General features: G+C 38.0%; 4 protein-coding genes across 7 annotated transcripts in view; 2 read left to right on the top strand and 2 right to left on the bottom strand.

Annotated features, from left to right (window-relative positions):
* LOC133849214 (1-phosphatidylinositol 4,5-bisphosphate phosphodiesterase) overlaps window positions 1-8,034 on the bottom strand; it is a 79,316-nt gene extending 71,282 nt beyond the window's left edge. The window contains 1 exon segment of the mRNA XM_062285128.1: window positions 7,842-8,034. The gene's annotated coding sequence lies outside the window, so the exon portion shown is untranslated.
* LOC133848562 (uncharacterized) lies at window positions 2,700-5,985 on the top strand. 3 transcript variants are annotated; one of them, XM_062284184.1, is made up of 5 exons: window positions 2,700-2,860; window positions 2,944-3,350; window positions 4,318-4,671; window positions 4,748-4,881; window positions 5,718-5,985. In XM_062284184.1, exons 2-5 carry the CDS (start codon window positions 2,952-2,954, stop codon window positions 5,959-5,961), a joined length of 1,131 nt encoding a protein of 376 aa, XP_062140168.1. In that variant the 5' UTR covers window positions 2,700-2,860; window positions 2,944-2,951; the 3' UTR covers window positions 5,962-5,985. The 3 variants fall into 3 exon arrangements, with proteins under 3 accessions (XP_062140168.1, XP_062140170.1, XP_062140169.1); XM_062284185.1 differs by having other exon boundaries at window positions 2,705-2,860; window positions 2,997-3,350; XM_062284186.1 differs by lacking the exon at window positions 4,748-4,881.
* Window positions 8,035-14,538: 6,504 nt separating the features above from the next.
* LOC133849217 (large ribosomal subunit protein bL33m) lies at window positions 14,539-15,041 on the top strand. Its single transcript, XM_062285132.1, has 3 exons — window positions 14,539-14,684; window positions 14,749-14,852; window positions 14,916-15,041. The coding sequence occupies exons 1-3, from the start codon at window positions 14,644-14,646 to the stop codon at window positions 14,963-14,965; spliced, it is 195 nt and encodes a 64-aa protein (XP_062141116.1). The 5' UTR covers window positions 14,539-14,643; the 3' UTR covers window positions 14,966-15,041.
* A 1,174-nt stretch (window positions 15,042-16,215) lies between these two features.
* On the bottom strand, window positions 16,216-19,484 carry LOC133847644 (bifunctional lysine-specific demethylase and histidyl-hydroxylase NO66). 2 transcript variants are annotated; one of them, XM_062282816.1, is made up of 2 exons: window positions 19,399-19,484; window positions 16,216-19,332 (listed from the first exon to the last, which is right to left on the bottom strand). In XM_062282816.1, exon 2 carries the CDS (start codon window positions 19,318-19,320, stop codon window positions 16,669-16,671), a length of 2,652 nt encoding a protein of 883 aa, XP_062138800.1. In that variant the 5' UTR covers window positions 19,321-19,332; window positions 19,399-19,484; the 3' UTR covers window positions 16,216-16,668. The 2 variants fall into 2 exon arrangements, with proteins under 2 accessions (XP_062138800.1, XP_062138801.1); XM_062282817.1 differs by lacking the exon at window positions 19,399-19,484 and having other exon boundaries at window positions 16,216-18,195; window positions 18,247-19,335.
* Window positions 19,485-19,632: the final 148 nt, after the last annotated feature.

Raw genomic sequence — 19,632 nt, forward strand, 5'->3', positions numbered from 1 at the left:
TACAACTGCTTTCATATGCAAAAGATTCCAGTGGCGCTGAAGCGCATAATTAGTTTGGCCAGCTGTCTGTTTCGACTCTGACTTGAGATCCGGCTACGTTTGTCCTTTTGTCTCCCTTCCCATATTCCCTTCTATTATCCTTGCAACTATTTTGCGTGTGTTGTTTATGAGGTTTCACTTTTAAGTGCGTTGCCGAGGATGATCTTGTGTCTCTTTCTCTCTCTCTCTCGCTCTCTCTCTTCAATCTAATGATATTTTAATTAATTATTTGGCCAGCTCTCAATTTGGCAGTTTGTCAATCGTTGCCAAGCAAATTTTAATCAAATTTATTTTAACCTCGCTATTTGGTTACACGGTAGAAGGGTATTATAACTTTGTGACTCCCTGAAATGTATGTAACAGGCAGAAGAAGGTATATATATTCATGATCTATCTCTCCGTCTTTCTGTCCGTCCATTGTAAAAGTTATTTAAGAAATACTTTATTATGGACTAAAACGTCCACTTACAAGGGGTCCTAGTTGCTTTGACTGACATGGCATATTTTAAATATATATTTTGGTATAATTGCAGTATTTTTTGGGTATATTAATTTGGTATATTTGGCAATGTATGGTCTATTTGGAATATTGTACTGAATCAATATACAAAATATTGATTTTGGTATAATCTTAGTATTTTTGAAGTATAATAATTTGGTATATTTTTAACTCTATGGTATATTTTGAATGTAGTATTATATCGATGTACCAAATATAGACTGTTGTATACTTTGTAGTATTTTTTGATATAGTAATTTGGTATATTTTCCACTACTTGGTATATTTTAAATATTATACTATATCAATATACAACATATAGACTTCGGTATAATTTTACTATTTTGAGGTTTATTAATTCGGTATAATTTAAATTCTATGGTATATTTGGAATGTAGTACTTTATCGATATACTAAAGATAGTATTTGGTATATTTATAGTATTTTTGTGATATATTAATTCGGTGTATGTTGTATAATATAGTATATTTGTAAAGTAGTATTACATCAATATTTGGTATATTTTTAGTATATTTGGAGTTTGTAATTTGGTATATTTTACACTCCATGGTACAGCATTTGGTATATTTCGTGTATTGTAGTGGTATATTTTAAAATAAATACCGCACTGTTTTGCTCCTATTCAAATTGGGTATCTCACAGTCGAGCACACTCGACTGTAGCTTTCTTACTTGCTTTTTTTTGTGTTGTCGTTGTTTGGTAAATCAAATTGAGAGCCTTGAACTTATTTCGCTCCTCTCTCTCTCTCAGATATTTTCATTTATAGTTATTGCAGGTAATTGCCTGCCAGACCTCAGTCCCAACCCTGTCAGAGTAATGTCGGATGCCCCCTTTCCCCCTTCCCTTCCATTCTCTCTTCGAGCATTATCAGCAGCGTTGTCGACGCCTGTCAGCGACACGGCCCCCCAAACGGTTTATTTGTAAAGCGCTCAAACTGTCAAAATGGCGTGCGGCACACCAACAACAACAACAACAACAACAACAACAATGTTTGGTAAGTCAATAATGTAATTTTCTCATTTCATATTTCTCTCCACACACACACACGCACACACACACTTGCAGTCGTGTGTATATAGCTTTCATCGCATTACCTTTAACTACCTCCCGAAACATTTTTATAGCTCCATAAGTATTTCATATTTATTTATTTCTTCAAGCTCTGACGTACATTTCTTTAAGAGACAGCCGCCCAAGCGAAAAGAAAGTGTGCGAAAGAACTTTTGCCAAATTGGAATTGCGCTTGCTAACAACAACAACAAAATGTCCATAGAGCACTTAAGTCACAAAAGTTATACGAATTTAAATATGATAAAATTTCAAAGAAAAGTAGTTCAAAAAATGTTGAAATTAAAAGCTTAAAAATTGAAAAAAAGATTATTTATTGAGAACTCGAGTCAGAAAAGTTCGAAGAATTTAGGAAAACTAGTTATAAGCTTTCAAATTTAAAAAGATTAAAGCAATAAATTAGAAAAAACGCTTACGAAAAATATCTATTCAGACCATAGTTTAGATCTCAGAAGAGACAGAAAAATTTTTAAGAATTTAACTCTAAAAATTGTACAGAAAGCAGTTTAATGATATTTTTATGTAATATTTACAGCAATAAAAAACCGAGAATTCAAAATTAGAAGAATTTGGTAAAAGTTGTTTTGTTTAGTAGTTTTATGTAGATGGACTGAAGAAGAAATGCTGATTTTTTGTATAAACAAGAAAAAAGTTATAATAATAATAATACAATATTACTTTTTTTTACAAAGACATTGCTGGGATCATAAAAAGAATATTGTTATATTGCTAATTCCGATTCATTTTATGTGTATTCAACTAGAAACAATGCTTTTATAAGGAACAGTGAAAATTAAGAAAAAAGTGTGACCATACAACATGACAGATTATTCCTAAATAATGCATACAAAAATGGGGTCACACTATTACTTTAATAATGTCATATATTAATATGGGAACACTTTCAATTAATTTTTTAATTAAATGCAAATATTAAAAAAAAATAAAAGATAACACTAGTTTATAAAATCGTTTGCTTTTCACAGATTAATAAAACCCTCAAATCAATAAATCAAATGACTAGATTGAAAATTGATGACAGTTAAACCAGGAATTTGCTGTCATATTCAGAGTTTACCTATAGACTGGACACAACTCGTCTGGCAGAGCAGAATGTTCACAAAACAAATACAGGCACAAACAAACTCTAAATAATTTCTCACATTTTTTCATTTCATTTCTTTTTTGGCAAATAACAAACATACTTTTATTAGCAGCAAGTGGGAAAACAGAGTAAGTAATGGGGGTTTTTTTTTGTGTGCTTTTGCGGTAGTCGTCGTAGTCAATCCATGGCTTTGACCTGCTCGCTTCTTTAGGCAAGGTCATGTCACCGTCTAACATTAAAATGGACCAAACACAACAACCGCAGCGACATATCGTTCTGCATTCGCCACGCGATTGGACCGCATACGAAACGTGCTTGAATCGTACACTCGACGAACTCAATTCAACATTCGACAAGATGCCACAGCCATCGAAGCCTCAATACTCTTTCCTCTGCCCGGGACCAAAGCAACTGATAACATCGGCAGTTTCATCGTCGCGATCACCATCGCTGAGCTCGCCCTTCTACAAGGATCAACAACAAAATACCCCTAAGATGGATGTGGCCAGTCGGATGCATGCGATGAAAGTCTGCAACGTCCTGCTCGCTCGACTCTGGCGACGTCGTTGCTCCGAAGTCTCGGATCTTCATGAACTGGTTCGCAAATATCAACTCAAGGTGAGTGGCATTGCATTTAAATTCTGAATAGTTTGCAACACTCCCTAAACAACTACTTGATTGTATGATCTGTCCACTTGCTTTTACGGCGCTGCCAACTTGCTAAAATGCATATTTACAACTAATTCATTTGTTAATAATTTGCAACACATTTTAACTTCATAAGCAACTATTTCGTTGTAAGCTCTCTCCACTTGCTTTTAAGGCGCTGCCCACTTGCTGAATTGCATATTTAAAACTATTTAATTTCTTAATACTTTACAACACATTTTAACTTCCCAAAAAACTATTTCATTGTAAGCTCTGTCCACTTGTTGTTAAGGCGCTGCCAATTTGTTAAATTGCATATTTACAACATGAAAAGGTTGCATAGTCTGCAACACCTTTTGAACTTCTCAAACAACTATTTCATTGTAAGCTCTGTCCACTTGTTATTAAGGCACTGCCAACTTGCTAAATTGCATATTTACAAATATTTCATTTGTTTATAGTTTGCAACACATTTTAACTTCCTAAACAACTATTTCTTTCTAAGCTCTGTCCACTTGTTTTTAAGGCACTGCCAACTTGCTAAATTGCATATTTACAACTTTTTCATTTCTTAACAACAAACAATTATTTCATTGCCTAAGCTGCAGTTGAAACGTTGTAAGCTCTGACCACTTGTTGTTAAGCCACTTGCTAAAATGCATATTTACAACTATGTATTTAAGTTCTTAATAATAAACGACTATTTCATTGCTTTAACTGCAGTTGCAATGCGGCAAGCGCTGTTCACTTAATGAAAAGGAGATGCCAACTTGCTTGAAAGCTATCCATATCATTTGTATTTTATTACTGCACTTGTTTTGGCTTGATATTGAGCAATTATAATATTTCATCTTTAAATTACTTTTACAAATATTCAAAAAAGACGCAAATTTTGCTAGAAATTGTAATTTCATGTGATTTATTTATGTTTTCGCAGGCCAACAGCATGCGAGATGATCTGTTTATGCGCAACAATATGATCAATCGTGAGCAGGAACGCTCGAATCGCTTGGAAAAGGAGTTGCGTCGCTTTAAACAGGGTGCAATCAAATCGCACAACTGCGAGATCGTTGACAATGCCTTGAACGAGCTAAATTTGCTTGTGGCGCAATTGCGTTACGAGTTGAATGCGAAAACACAAGAGTGCAAAAACTATTCGGAACTGTTGCTTGAGAGTAAAACCGAACGCTTTCGAGAGATGAGAAAATTTCGTGAATGCTCGCAAGAATTGGCCAAGCAGCAGGTACAAAATCGTATATTGGAGATGCGTAATGCCGAACTGGAGGATATGGTTAGTTGGCAATAATTATTATAGTTATATGTGTTTATATTTTATAGACGTTATACAATTTACATCGGTACTCTAGCTATTAAATCTGAAGGATAGTTTTCAGCTGCAAAATGATGAGACGGCGGCGTCTGTGTTTGCGTCACAGGAGAAAATAGATAATGCTTACGAGACCCTCAAGGGACTCGAACAGGAAGCCTTCGCATTAGAAATGTGAGTAGCTTCCAATTTTCTTTTTTCAGCAGTAGCAGATGACTTTAAATAAATTCAAAATGTTTAGTTTTTGAGACAAGTTGGCAGCTCTTTGCCAACAAGTGGACAGTGCTTACAGCAGCGCAATGTGCAAATGACTAAAGAAATTGTATAGCAATGAAATAGTTTAGTTTAAATAAACTGAAAATGTTTACTTTTGAGACGAGTTGGCAGCTCTTTGCCAATGAGTGGACAGTGCTTACAGCGTTACATACTACAAAGAAATTGTATAGCAATGAAATAGTTTAGTTTAAATAAACTAAAAATGTTTACTTTTGAGACGGGTTGGCAGCTTTTTTGCCAATGAGTGGACAGTGCCTACAGCGTTGCAAAGTGCAAATGACTAAAGAAATTTTAAAGCAATGAAATTGTTGACTTTAAACAAATAAAAAATATTTACTTTTGAGTCAAGTTGACAGCTCTTTGCCAACAAGTGGACAGTGCCTACAGCGTTGCAATGTGCAAACGACTGAAATGAAATAGTTGCATTTCTATTTTTGAACTTGTATATCATTATTTTGTCCCTTTTTTTGCTATTCACTTATTATAACTGCAACTTTAGAATGATGCTGTAGACATCCCAACTTTGTTGACCATATATGAATAGCTTTTAAATATAGATTTTTAATCTTCGTATTATCAAAGTTTTATAATGACAGTTTAATCCCAATTTTGAATACTCATCCAATTACTTGATGCTAAAAAATCATCCTTCATACTTCAATAGCAGTGATATAAAAATGACTTTAATAAGAAAACTAGATCATTCAAAAAAATCTTCTATTTTCCCCTAATAGCAAAAACAACGAACTGATGAGAGATACCCAAGCAAATATGATAATGCAAGAGATCGAAGGTGTGCAACAAAATATTGGAATAGTTCGCTACTTGCTATGGTTGAGCTATAGATATTTGACATTCGAAATAGTTGCAAATTTACTCGGCTCAATGCTTCACAATATAACGTCACTCCGAGGAAAACCCATGACATCGTTGGGTCTCTGCCTAATAATCGTGATCCTTATAGGTGCCTTTTATTAGCAAGCAAAAGAACAAATCTCAAAACAAAAAAAAACTAGTTAAATGATGAAGGACCTTTCAAATTGATAATAATAAGCAAAATGGACAACGGTGATTGATGATGCTCGTTCTGATTGTTTATGGAATATTTTACAATTTCTAACTTTTCCATTTGAATTAACCACATTTTTTTTGTATTTTTAAGTTTACATCAACATCAAAATTGCGATCTGATTGAGTAAACCAAAATTATCGTTTTGTTAAAAATTCGCAACTACAACAAAAAATATTGTGTAACATATCAAAAAATATATAACAATGAAATAATAAGAACAACTCTCACACCGCGTCAATTTGTTGTGTGTTGTCAGCTCAATTAGTGCATAATACTAGGCAACAAAACACAACACAACACAACAATAATTATCACAATTGTCAGCTGAATAGCACAACAGTAAAAAAAAAAGGGAGAAAGGGGGAAAGATGGGGGTTTATACACCTTCTCTGTATAGTTGTAGATAAGTAGTTGACCACAAAGCAAACACCTTTTGACATTTGCACAGCTCGTTCGATGTTATTGGAACAACATAAATGGAGAGGGGACAATGGGGAAATGGAATAGGAAATTATATTGGTATTTTCATCAGCCTAATGCCAGAGCACAACAACAGCAACAACAACAATAATAATAACTACAAGGGGACAATGAAAATGTGAAAGGTGCAAAACCGCAACGCAACTTTAATTAAACAAAATAGTTTGCAATGTAATTCAATACACGCCGCATGTTCTCTCTATCTGTTTGTGTGTGTGTGTGTGTGTGTGTGTGTGTGTGAGACATATGAAGCCATCAGCAAACACCTGTCGACTGTTTACACTATGGAGTCGACAGCTCTTTGGGCCTTTAACCATGAATTATACTTTTGTCGCCACTCGGCTCATATTCATTTGCAATTTCTTTACAAATTTTCCATCAACATGCCAGTTGAACGACATTTTCCACAATGGGTGTGCTTAAAAATGCAAGTGTCAACAAGTTGGCAGCCCCAAAGCGTTAAGTGGTCAAGGCGATTTTCAGAAAGCTAAATTCGGCTCAAATTAAATTGCAACTTAAATGATGTATATATATTAATTAATTAGTAATTAGTTAATTTGGATTTGGAATAAGCTATTCAACACATTTCACAAGATTCGTTTCAAATTGTTCAATACCTGCGAAAACTAACTGTCTACAAGTTGGCAGCCCCAAACGTTAAGTGGACAAGACGAATTGCAGATTTGCTAAATTCGGTATGCTCAAATATTGCTGAAATTGTGTATGCATATTAATTAATTAGCAATTACTCAACTGTTATACAACAGAGCGAATAATTTGGATTTGAAAAAGTTACTCAAATTAATCAATATCAGTGAAAACTAACTGTCAACAAGTTGGCAGCCCCAAAACTTTTTTCAGAATTGAAAGCTAAATCAAAATATTGCTCAGATTAAATTTAAGCTTATATTGTGTATGCATATTAATTAATTTGCAATTACTCAACTGTTATACAACAGAGCGAATAATTTGGATTTGAATAAGCTATTCAACACATTTCACACGATTCGTTTCAAATTGTTCAATACCTGTGAGAACTTTTATCAAGTGCGCATCCCACAGTACTTTAAGTGCTTTGATTGAATTATAGTTGTGCATTCCCCTCAATGCTGTAATTCAGTGTTCGTTAAACTTTTCCTATTAATACATGTGCATGTGCATGCACACACACACACGCATATGGCTTTAGTTAAATACATGTGTGTGTGTGTGCCTTTGAGCAGCACTGTGAAGAAACCACTCAATCACTTAAAGCTTAGCTGCTTACAGTTTGAGCAGTACTGAACGACGCTGAAGAAGCACTCACCTGCGCTCTCTCTCTCCCAGTCTCTTTCTTTCTGTAGGCAACGGACACCTGCTTTTGTTGTTCTCACTATGAATGCCCGCTAATTTGTTGCATTTCATGTCTCACACACACACACACACAAACACACGTGAACGCGCGCACTCACTTGAAAAATAATACAAAAAAAAAAGAAACAAATAAAAAGCAATAATGAAAACGAACGCATTTCGAGATCAGCTAATCCAATACATATTGTATATACATTATTATTAATGCTACGCTTTTTTGTTAATATATATATGTTTTTGTTGTTGTATTTGAATTGACGCTGCCAAACAATCGAAACACCGAACCGAAACACGTTGCTGCCTGCCTGCCGTCGACGCCGTGACGTTGTGTTTATCGGGGTGCTGCTGCTCTGCTGCTGCTTTGCTTTGGGTGCGAAGACAAATGCGCGAATGCGACTATCACTGCGATGTGAGAGTGCGAATGCGAGCGAGCGCGCGCTAATGGGAAAAGCTTTGTCAAGCAACTGACCGAGCGAGCCAGCGAGCGACACAGAGCGACAGAGAGCAAGCAAAAGCAACAACAAGAAGAATGTGAGATACGCACGCCTTGCAATAATAACCGTTTATCAAAGCAAGAGAGCGTGTAATAAGACTTAGAGAGAGAGCACTGAGAGCGTTGCGTGGGTGCCGATCACAAGTGGACAGAATAAGAGAGAGAGTGAGAGTGAAGTGAGAGCGAAAACGAAAACGAGAGCGAGAGTGCAAATTTGATAATTATTCTTCTGCCAAACTACATATGTCGTACACATTGTTACATACATGCATGCATACCTATGCATGTTGATATCGAAGTGTGAGCATGTGTGTGTGTGTGTGTGTGTGTGTGTGCGATGAGTGTACGGCGACCGCGCGCTGTAGCAGCGGCAATTGTTTGTTATTGTAGTTTTATTGCACAATCTTCACAGCACGCAGCCAGGCAAACAAACAAATGTGTAATGTTCTTTACGGCAACGGGGTGACGCAGAAATACCCTCGAAATTTCACAAATCAAAGGAATCTTACGATGGGCCATAATGGATAATTTTAAACAATTAATAACTTTAATTTCATGTGTTAGAGTTAATATACCCCGTTTTACCATTTACAGGGTGTATAGAGATCAACGTACACACACCGTTTTGTTCGGCTTTTTGCAGTTGTTTAGCAAACGGCGCTGAAAGGCAACAAAGTGTCTGCGCTGCGCTGCTCAAACTTTGCCATGCAAGTCGTCCCCCTCAACCCCCTTCCCCCATCATTGGCCGATGAAGCGAATCTCCCATTCTTCTTTCGCAAACCCCCCCTTCCTGCGCCCTATACAACTCTCCCACCCTCTGGCTTGTTGAGTGCGTGTACATTTTTGCTTTAATTTTATGGCCTTTGCACAATTTACTTATGAGCTTTGCACAGCCTTCTCACACCTTCCTCTCTGCATCTCTCTCTCTCTCTGTCTCTCTTCTTCCCTAACCCTCACTCCTAGCTCTCTTCTCACATCTCGTTCGCGTTCGCTGCTCTGCTTTGCTTTGCTTTGCTTTGCAAGCTATTGTGTTTGCGTCGGCGTGCGCGTAAGTAAATTTCTTCTAATTTAATATTTTGTTTACATTATTTATTCATTTACTTATGTATCTTGTGTGTTTGTGTGTGTGTGTGTTTCTCTCATTCAGCCTCCCTTCCGCCACATTTGTTTATTTACGTGTTTCACCTGCCGCAGTCAGCACCAAACGCTGTCTCAGTCGAAGTCGCTGTCGCAGTCGGCGTCGCTGCTTATGCTTTGACTTGAGCTTCGGCTTAGGCTTAAGCTTGCGTGAGGATGCAGCTGATCTAACTGAGCTTTTGCCAGTCGCTAACTGTTCTTTTCCACTTTACTCTCTCTCTCTCTCTCTCTCTGCATTGATTTTGATTTGCGCTTTCTGGGATTTCCTACAATTTTATCTTTGACCAAACACAGCAAAGCTGAACTAGGAAATACCCTAAGTGATTATCAGGAATTTAAGATTTTGAAATTTAGCAGGTTTAATTTTGAGTTTTTCCCACTCTATACTTTAATTTTGTTTCTTTATCGTAATTGTTGTTTATTGTTTGTTGTTTCTTTTTATGTAATGCTTGATTATTACTTCCCAGTAATATTTTAAAGAAAATGAGAAGTTTTTTCTTGGGAAATAGATATTTTAAAATTTAAAATTTTGGGTTTTTTTTGCAACCTATTTTTATAATTACCAAACACTTTAAAACTCAACTGGTAAATACCCGAAGAGAATTCGTAAATTACCCAGAAACTTAAAAACTTTAATATTTGTCAGTTTTAATTATGAGTTTTATGTTGTACATATTTCTTTACATCATTTTTTTCACCTTCTATTATTCTATTTTATTTCAAACTATGTATTTTTCTTTAATTTATTTTTATAGTAACCAATTGTTATGTAGTATTTGATTTATTCTTTCCAGTTTTTTTTTATGAAATACAAAATTGTAAATTTAAAAATTTTGTGTAATTTCGCCTTTTATTTTTGTTTTTTTTTTCTACCATATAATACTACTTATAAAACCAGAAAAATTGTCATGTGTAAAGTAATCCTAATAATATTTTAATAAATTTGAAACGTTCTTGAATGAAATCGAAAATTTTCAATTCTAAATTTCGCGATTTTTTGCAACCTTTTTTTTATTATTACCAAAAACACACCAAAGCTTAACTGCTAAATACCATATGTGACTATTCGCAAATTACATTATTTTTTTACCCATTCTATTTATATTTCAAAGGTTGTGTTTTTATGAATTTATCTTTATCGTAATCAATTTTTATGCAGTATTTCATCATTACTTCCCAGTAATATTTTAATGCACTTAAAAAGTTTTTTATGATATAGAAATGTTTCAATTTGAAATTTTAAGATTTTTTGCAAACTATTTTAATTTTTAGCAAACAATACTTCTAAATAAAAAAAATTTCAATTGTAAGATATTCAGAAACTTAAGAACTAGAATGAGAACAACCTTTTTTATGAACCTCAAAATATTTAAAGAAATATTCTCATTTGTAAGTTATCCAGAAATTTATGGATTTCCAAAATTTATTAGTTTGCATTTTAGAATTATCGCAACTTGATTTTATGAATTTGAAAATAATTATTTGAATCCATCATTAATTTTCAGTTTTATTACAGCAAAAACTCTTTCGAAATTTTTATTCCACATCGAATGTGTAAGAAGTCCAAAAATAGATGAATCCGCAGAATATAAAGCAACATTTGTTGCATATATTTGTTGCATATAGAAGTTACAATCAAACCATTAAAGTTAATGGCATAAAGTTGCTTACTATAATAATACGTATAGTATTGATATCTTGGTTAAATACAACAATTACAAATTAAATATTAATAGAGTTGAATAACTAATTGCAATGACGCAAACTTCAATGCGAAGAGGAAGAAGTTTTCGAACTGATTTCACTCAATAAGCAACTTTTTTTTCAGAGTTTTATTTAAGATTGTTTGTTATTGTTGTTTTTTTTTTAAGCAAACCTTATCAATTAACGTGACTAAGTTGAACGCAAAGCAGCTTAGTCAGAACTCTTCCAATTAACTATTGTTTTGCGAAAAATGAAAAGTCGTAATCAGCACTTTAAGTGAAATTTCCCAATGAGAGCCTTTGAGCAAAGATTCTGGTTAACTTGATTCTAGAACAATGGACATTGGACACAAAAATTCTGGGGAATTGAAATTATAGAGCTGCTTATTCTGGGAATTGCAGATTGAGCTGTGGTGCACATCAAATTAATAAGCACAAAATTCCAGGATATTTCAATAAGCCGAAGAGAGAGGGAGGGAGAGAGAATGCGATTGCAATTTGTGTGGGCGTCAAATTGAGAGATGAGATGAGGGAGGGGAGGGTAGGGGGGAAATAATGGCTGCTGCTGTTGCTGACAGTTGTGGACATTTTAATTAGTTGTTTTTGCAGCGTGATTTTTTGTCGCCTGCATTTGGGAAGCGTTTTGCAAGGGCGCGCCTAAAAGCGCGCTGCAAAAAAAGAAAAAACAACATGAATTGCCGCATTCACACAAAAACACACACGCACACAAACACACACACACACACACAGGCAGGCAGGCAGACAGACAGACAGAAAGGCAAGCCTTAACACTAATACAGCGGCAGCCTCAGAGATAAAGCACAGCGAGAGAAAAAGAGAGAGAGAGAGGGAGACAGCTGTAAGCTGGAATTGTATGCAATGCAAATGTTTTTTGGTTTTTTGCTTACCGCTGTTGACGTCGACGCTGGCGTCGCTCCTGCGCTGCGCTGCTACAAATTGAAATTGTAATTTCTGTCTGTGATTTTGTTGTTGTTGTTGCCGTTGTTGTTGCGCTGCTGCTGCTGTTGTTGTTGTTGTTTATATATTCTTTTCTATATTTTGGTTGTTGTTGTATATCTTTTTTTTTACTTTTTTTTGTTTTGGGCACTTTAATTTACACGGCCGCCATTTGTTGTTATTACGAGCTGTGTGTACAGTAAACACATGAAAAAACTTGCAAAAAAACAGAAATCGACAAATTGTTTGGCTTGATGTTTTTATTTACACGCACCACGCGAAACACAGCAAAAAAAACAAATACAACGTTAAGAAGATTGTTGTTTCCTAGCAGGAACAACAACAAGAACAAGCATTTGTTATTGTAACTGCTGCAGGACAGCGAAACAAACCCGCAATACTGCTGCCTGTTGTTGTTGTTCTAGCTGTTGTTGTTGTTGTTGTAGGACGCCTTCACATTCAGAAAAAGGCTACCATCAACGGTTTTTCTTACTGCTGCTGCTGCTGCTCTGTCTCTACTTTTGTTGTTTATGGCACTTCTCCATGCAGAGTGTGTGAGTGAGTTAGAGAGAGAGAGAGAGAGCGAGCGAGTAGGAGAGTGTGTATTGCGCGCTCTGCATCCGCCTCGCACGAGTGTCGTTGGTGAACTGAAACTTGCGTTTTATTTACACGATGACGTTGTCGTTGGCCGTTGCCGTTGTGTCGTTGCAAAGCTTTCGCTTCAGCTTCTTCAGCCCTATACGCAAGCGGCGCAAAAAAGCTCTACAAGTGCGACGATGACAGCAACAACAACTACATCAAGAACAGCAGCAGCAGCTGAACATTTTATATGTTGTGCTTGTGCTTGCAGCGCTGTCGACACTCGCGTTCATGCAAATAGGAGCAGCAACATATGCATTTTATATTACTATGTTAAATAATTAGTCATTATTTTTCCAAATTAATAAATATGTTAAATAATTTAATAGTAATAATTGCATTGAATAATTTGCAACTTTTCGTTTAGCACTTGTAATTTTTTGTTAGTCTACTTTTATGCGCTGCATTGTGGCTGAGCCATCTTAGATGTCCCTGTATATGTGTGCGTGTGTGTATGTGTGTGTGAGTGCGTGTGCTTGTCTTGTTTTTGTTTGGTTTCCAAAGCTAATGCTGGCTGGCCCAAAGCTTGGGCTGCACTCAAGGCAAGGCAAGGCAAAGGCAAGGCAAAAGCGAAAGCAAGGCAGCGCAAGGGGCTTCGCACAGGTGCGAGTGAGATGCTGCACGTGCTTTTTGACACTAGTATTGAACAACGTGCGAAAGCACGTGAGAGCAACGCAAAAAATTTGCCGCCTTTGGCCGAGCGACGCAAGCTGCGATCTACCAAACGCATAAATATTCTATAGTACATAAAAAAAAAATAAAATAAAATACTATAAGTAGTTGGGTAAATTATTGTTAATCGCACTCTTGTTGCTCTTGTTGACCTTAACTTGTGTGTGTGTGTGTGCAAGTCAATTCATCGTCAGAGGCAGGATTATAAACGTTTAAGCTTTTGTGCCAATTGGCGTCATTGTTTGAGGTTATGTGAGCGCAGCACAGTGTGCTCGTGTGCTCCTTTGACCCTGACAATGAGCGTGAGGCGCCCTGTTGTGTGGCATTTTACTTGCTATGTATTCATTTAATTTAATTTGTATCAGCTTAAGCTATTTAACGACCAGCAACGGCAACACAAAACAACAAAACGGAAACGGAAAAGCAAAAGCACTCACACCACCACCAATAGTGGGCGACACAACGACAAGGGAAGGGCAGGGCAGTGGGGTAGGGGGAGGGTTACGCGCCGCGTCGGTAGCGGAAGTCTAGTCATACTGCTTATTGATGTTGTTAGCTGAGCGACTTGACTTTGTCTAGTCAGCGTCAGCGTCAGCGTCAGCCAAGGACATGGTCAACAACAATAACAATAACAAGAACAAGAGCGATTGTCAAGTATTTGTTTGTTTGCTTTTTGCTTTCACTTTAAATTGTACGCTAATTTGCTTCTAAGTGGATTAAGTTTTCTATGTTCGTTGTTATTGTTGTTGTTGCATTCTTTGCCCTGGCTTCAGGGACACGCAAGCACTCTTGACTTACCCAGAGTCACGCACAAGGTTAAGCCAGATTTGCGCGTAAGCTTAAGTTTACACAATAGATAACAAATGCAGTCACAAGGCGCACAACATAAAATACATAAAACAAATTAAAACACTGTGATTTCACTTGTAAATTTGGCGCGCGATTTCTTCAAACACCTGGCGCTGTTATCGATAACACATCAGCTGCTGCTACTGCTACTGCTGCAGCTGTTATCGATGACAACGATGATGGCCACACTGCGGCACCGTCAGCTGATTGCGGCCATATTTAGGACATTTTAAGTTGCCGCACAGCTTGCACAACAGTTTTTTTTTTCGCTGTCAATAATAAATTTACAACAATTAACTAACAAAATGCGTCTCACCGAAGTGCTGTTCAAAAAGGTCAAGAGCAAGTAAGAAAAGTGCATACAATTTAATTAATCATTTGCAAACCCAATCAATACAATTTCCTTCCAGACGCATTATGGTGTTGATGGAGAGCGTGGTCAGTGGCCATCAATTCAACACGTTTCGCGATCGTCTCGCCGACAAAATCGAATTAATTAAATTCGATCCGTACAGTAAGTTAATGCATTTCATATCAATTAAAGTAAGTTCTTATTTTCCCTTACTTTACTTTGCAGTTCAGAAGGAGAGTTTATATCGCGAACGCAAGCGAATTCGCAGCGCTTAAAAGTTGAGGAAAATATCGCTTCCACTTTGTATGGCAACTGAAAGAAAGCATTTTCCTCTGTTAACTTTTCCTTATTTTTTTTTTATAAATAAATTGTAGCTTAAGTTAAATACATATGTATGTGTGTTATCTACAATAAGGAATTTCTAATACTTCTGCAAATCATTTAAAAAACGAGTTGAAGCGGAAAAGAAACAATTCTCTATAATTTGGATAATATGGAATCTGTAATACTTTTTCTTCCATCTTCAAAGCATTTAAGAAATAGTCTAATCGGAAAAGCAACAATTCTCTATAATACGGAATTTGTAATACTTTTACCATCTTTAAAGCATTTAAGAAACGAATCTAAACAAAGAAGAGAACAATTCTCTAATAATATGGATTTTTTACTACTTGTTTAAGAATCGAATCTAATCCGAAAAGCAGGAATTATTTTCCTTTTGTGATAGATTCTTCTTTTGGAAGAATTCGTTGTGATGTACACAGAAGGCTTTTAGATTTCAGAACTGTAGCTAATCTTTTCTATAAGAACCACAAATTAGTTTTGTATATGATAACTTTCGAGTTCATGATTTATTTCCTTCTACGTAGATTTGTACATAGGAAAGAAGAGTTGTTCCTAGAGAGAAAACATGACAGAAGATTTGATAGATCAAATTTAGAAATTGAAAGAACAAAAGCTTTTATTAAGCTATTACAGAGTTTTAGATCTTATCTTGAAGTTTCGTTTGAAAATGTTTTCAAAAACTTAATTTGAAAATGTTTTCTAAAGTTTCGCTTCACATTTAAATTCCCTGCCCAAGCAGAATGAAGTATTAGAGCTGTAAAACAATACGATGATCTATACTATTTTCTTTATTTTCTGTTTAAAAAAAATTGGACATTTGTTACAACGACTGACGCACGCATCAGTTACAATTATAACAGAAAATAATGGTGTACAAATATATATATATATAACAGACCGATTTAATATAATGTAATGTGTAACTAAGAACATTGTTGCCCCCTTCTTAGCATCTTCTCTTCGTGTTTGGTGTGTTTCTTTTTTATGTGTTTCTTCTTTTGCGCTCTCTTACTTGCTCTTTTAATGTTAAAAGAGAAAGAAAAGAACTTTAGTTGCCTCTTCTTCTTTTTGTTACTTCTATACTGTGCCGAATTGTTGCTTTGTGTTTGTGAGTGATGAATCTTTCCCTTCCCTTTTCTGCAGTCTTTTCCTGTTCTATTCCCTGACTTGTGAATCTTTCCCTTCCCTTTTCTGCGCTCATTTCATGTTCTATTGCTATCTGTTTCGTTGCGTTCGATTCTGTTGTTTCTTTCCTTTTCTTCAATCTTTTCCTGTTTAATTTCTACCCGTTACATTGCGTTTGCATCTCTAACTGGTGAATCTTTCCCTTCCCTTTTCTGCAGTCTTTTCCTGTTCTATTCCCTGACTTGTGAATCTTTCCCTTCCCTTTTCTGCGCTCATTTCATGTTATATTGCTATCTGTCTCGTTGCGTTCGATTCTGTTGTTTCTTTCCTTTTCCTCACTCTTTTCCTGTTTTATTTCTACCCGTTTCATTGCGTTTGCATCTCTAACTAGTGAATCTTTCCCTTCCCTTTTCTGCAGTCTTTTCCTGTACACCTATTTCCTTACTTCCCATGGTCACTTCTAGTGTTCTTTGTGTTGCTTTTTTCTAGTCCTATTCTTTGAAGATTTTTACTTGAAGGGCTTCTTGGTCATGAGCAGTCCACGCTCCCAGAGTGCGGTGGCCACCTCAATGCGACGATCCTGACTGCGCAGCGGCAGCTTCTTGACCGACGTATACTTCGGATACGCCTTGATCAGAGCCTCCACAGCCGGCGCCTCATCGGGCTGGATTTCCATATAGTTGGCATCGAACTTGCAATACTCGAGCGCATTATCCAGATAGTAATAGATACGGATGGCCGATCCCTCGGCAATCAGACGCAAAATGTTGGCACGCAACAGACGCACCTTGGTGCTCCCAGTTAGATTATAATCCGGCAGACAATTGCCCTGTTTATCGGTCTCGCTGACCGAACCAAAGACGGTGCGTGCCTTCTCCTCGTCCTGGACGATTGGGGGCAAAGCCTCGTGTTGAAATCGCTTGGCCAACTGATCGACAGCCGCATCGATTTGTGCGGCACTGGGCAGCAAATAAGTTTGCACCAGCTTCGTGATGCCACCGATCAATTTGTCACGCTCCTCGGACTTTTCACCGCCAGCGGCAAGTCCCAAGTGACGCCAAGTTTCGAGCGGGAGACCGCGACGCAAATTCAAATGCTGACGTATGGCACGCTCCATGACAGACGGCATCAATTTCTCGATCAGATTGGCATACGATTGCTGCTGATAGACGCTCAGCGTGATGTGGAGCGAATGTTGTTGCTCCTCGGTCACCGCCTGATGAACGGTGCCCCGGGGGAAGTAGAGAATATCACCGGGTTCGAGGACCACATCGAGTGTCGGTGGTCCCAAGTCCTTTTGGCTGTAATTGCCAGAGGAGACGCGTGCCAAGATATCGCTGGGAGACGGTGGCATGTAGAGACGCCAACGTTTGCGTCCCTCCACCTGCAGGACGAACGCTTCGATGTCATCGTAATGCGGTGCAAATCCCTGACTGTTCGGTGGCGTCAAATACGCATTCGCACCGACCAGACAATGGAAGAACTCCTGGAGCCGGGTGCACAGCGCACGCAACTTCACCAGATAAGTGCTGGGATTCAAAATGCGGACACTACAACCGTTCGAGTAATAGCCCCAAACGGTGGGCGGCATGGCGCGTCCATCGGGATTGTGGGTCTCGCGTTTGCCATTCTCATAGCTGGTGATATCGATGTTTGTGGTGAACTCGAGATGATTCTTCAGCAGCATCTCCTCGATCATGGGAAAGGACATCAAATGCGAGAAGTAGTTGGCCTTGCGTCGCACCACCTGACACGCATTCTGTTCCCAATACTTTTGGAAGAACGTCTGCGGCTCGATGGGATTCATCAGCCAGCTGAGCGCACGTTTGCCTTCCTCCACGCTGTCCTGCAAATGCACCTCGTCACAGGCGGGTTTATCCAGGTTTCCAACGCGACGCTGCTTGGGTTGCGAGTTTCCAGTTTCAGTTGCTTTGGTGGCTTCTCCCTCTTCATGCTGGCGACGTCCGAGGAGCGTCTCCTTGGACTTGGTGGCCGGAGGTTGTTTCGCTTCCTGTTTAGTGCTCTTCTTCGGCTCCTGCTTTGGTTGCTGCTTGGTTTCCTTCTTAGTCTGTTCCATTGCGTCCTTCTTCGCCTGTTCCTTTGCATCCTTCTTGGCCTGTGCCTTTGTTTCCTTCTTCGCCTGTTCCTTTGCATCCTTCTTCGCCTGTTCCTTTGCATCCTTCTTCGTCTGTTGCTTTGTTTCCTTCTTCTCTTCGGACTTGGCTTTCGGGGGCAAGGGGCACGACTTGGCGCCCTCGGTTTTCTTGGGCAATGGACATGACTTCACTGTGCTTGTGCCTGGCAATGGACTCGATTTGACCACAGCTTTCAGTGCCGACATTGCCAGCTTCTCGAACGAAGTCAGCGCGGGTTTCTCCACATTATTGTTGGCGTCCTGGGAGCGACGTCCGGCTTTTGGCGGTGCAACAACTGGTGACTCGACTTCGTCGTCGTCATCGTTGATTGTGTACTCCTCGCTGAACTGATCCTCGTCGTGCATTTCCTCGTATTCCTCGCCATCATCGGAGTTGCCATCATCAAAGTCTTCTTCATCGGAGGCGCCATCATCAAAGTCTTCTTCATCGGAGGCGCCATCATCGGGGTCTCCTTCATTGGGGTCTCCTTCATCAGAGTCCCCATCATCGAAGTCCTCTTCATCCGAATCTCCCGTCATCGATATCTCATCTGCACAACCGTCGCAATTGGCGCAGCTATCGGCACAGTCACTGTCGCCACAGTCGTTGCTATCGACATCACTGATCTCACTGTCGCCACAATCATTGCTATCACCCTCGCTGCCTTCGTCATCATATCCACCGCCGCTATAATCATCAGAAGCGTTGTCATCCGACTCATCACTGTAGCTGGACATTTGCTTTTTCTTTCGTTGGGATTCATTCAAATTTGAATTTGCTGCTCTTTTCGCTGATCCGTTTGGCTTCAGCACTTTTTTGGGACTGGCCACCGGCGTTTTCTGCACTGCTTTTGTGCTTTTGGCGACGCCATTTTGTTTGGCACCGTTATCCTCGATTTCACCATTATGCTTTGCGGTGTGCTTTGGTGCATTTTTTGGCGACAGTGCTGCATTCTTTTGCTGCTGCTTCTTGGCTGATGAAGGTTTCTTGGCCTTATAGACCTGGTATGCTGATATCTCAGCCATTGCATGCGCTGCCTGTATTAATAGAAGCTATTAAAAAAAAAATCACTTCGTTTTACTAAACCAGCTAGTTTGTCTTACCACAAAATAAGAATAAAAATTTATTTGTATTCGAACCGGCTGCACGTGCTTGATTGACTAGCCGCCTGCTTTAAAATACGATTGAGCTGTCAGAGCTATCGATATATCGATAGAAAGTCGCTCAACTATTTGACATGCAAAAAAATTATTTGACAAATATACTAGTCTAATAATTATATATTAATAATAAATAAAAGCAATTACAAATTAACAATTTATTTAAAGCACTACAAA

The sequence above is a fragment of the Drosophila sulfurigaster genome, chromosome X, assembly GCF_023558435.1.
Source record: "Drosophila sulfurigaster albostrigata strain 15112-1811.04 chromosome X, ASM2355843v2, whole genome shotgun sequence".
In the NCBI taxonomy this organism is placed as follows: Eukaryota; Metazoa; Arthropoda; class Insecta; order Diptera; family Drosophilidae; genus Drosophila; species Drosophila sulfurigaster.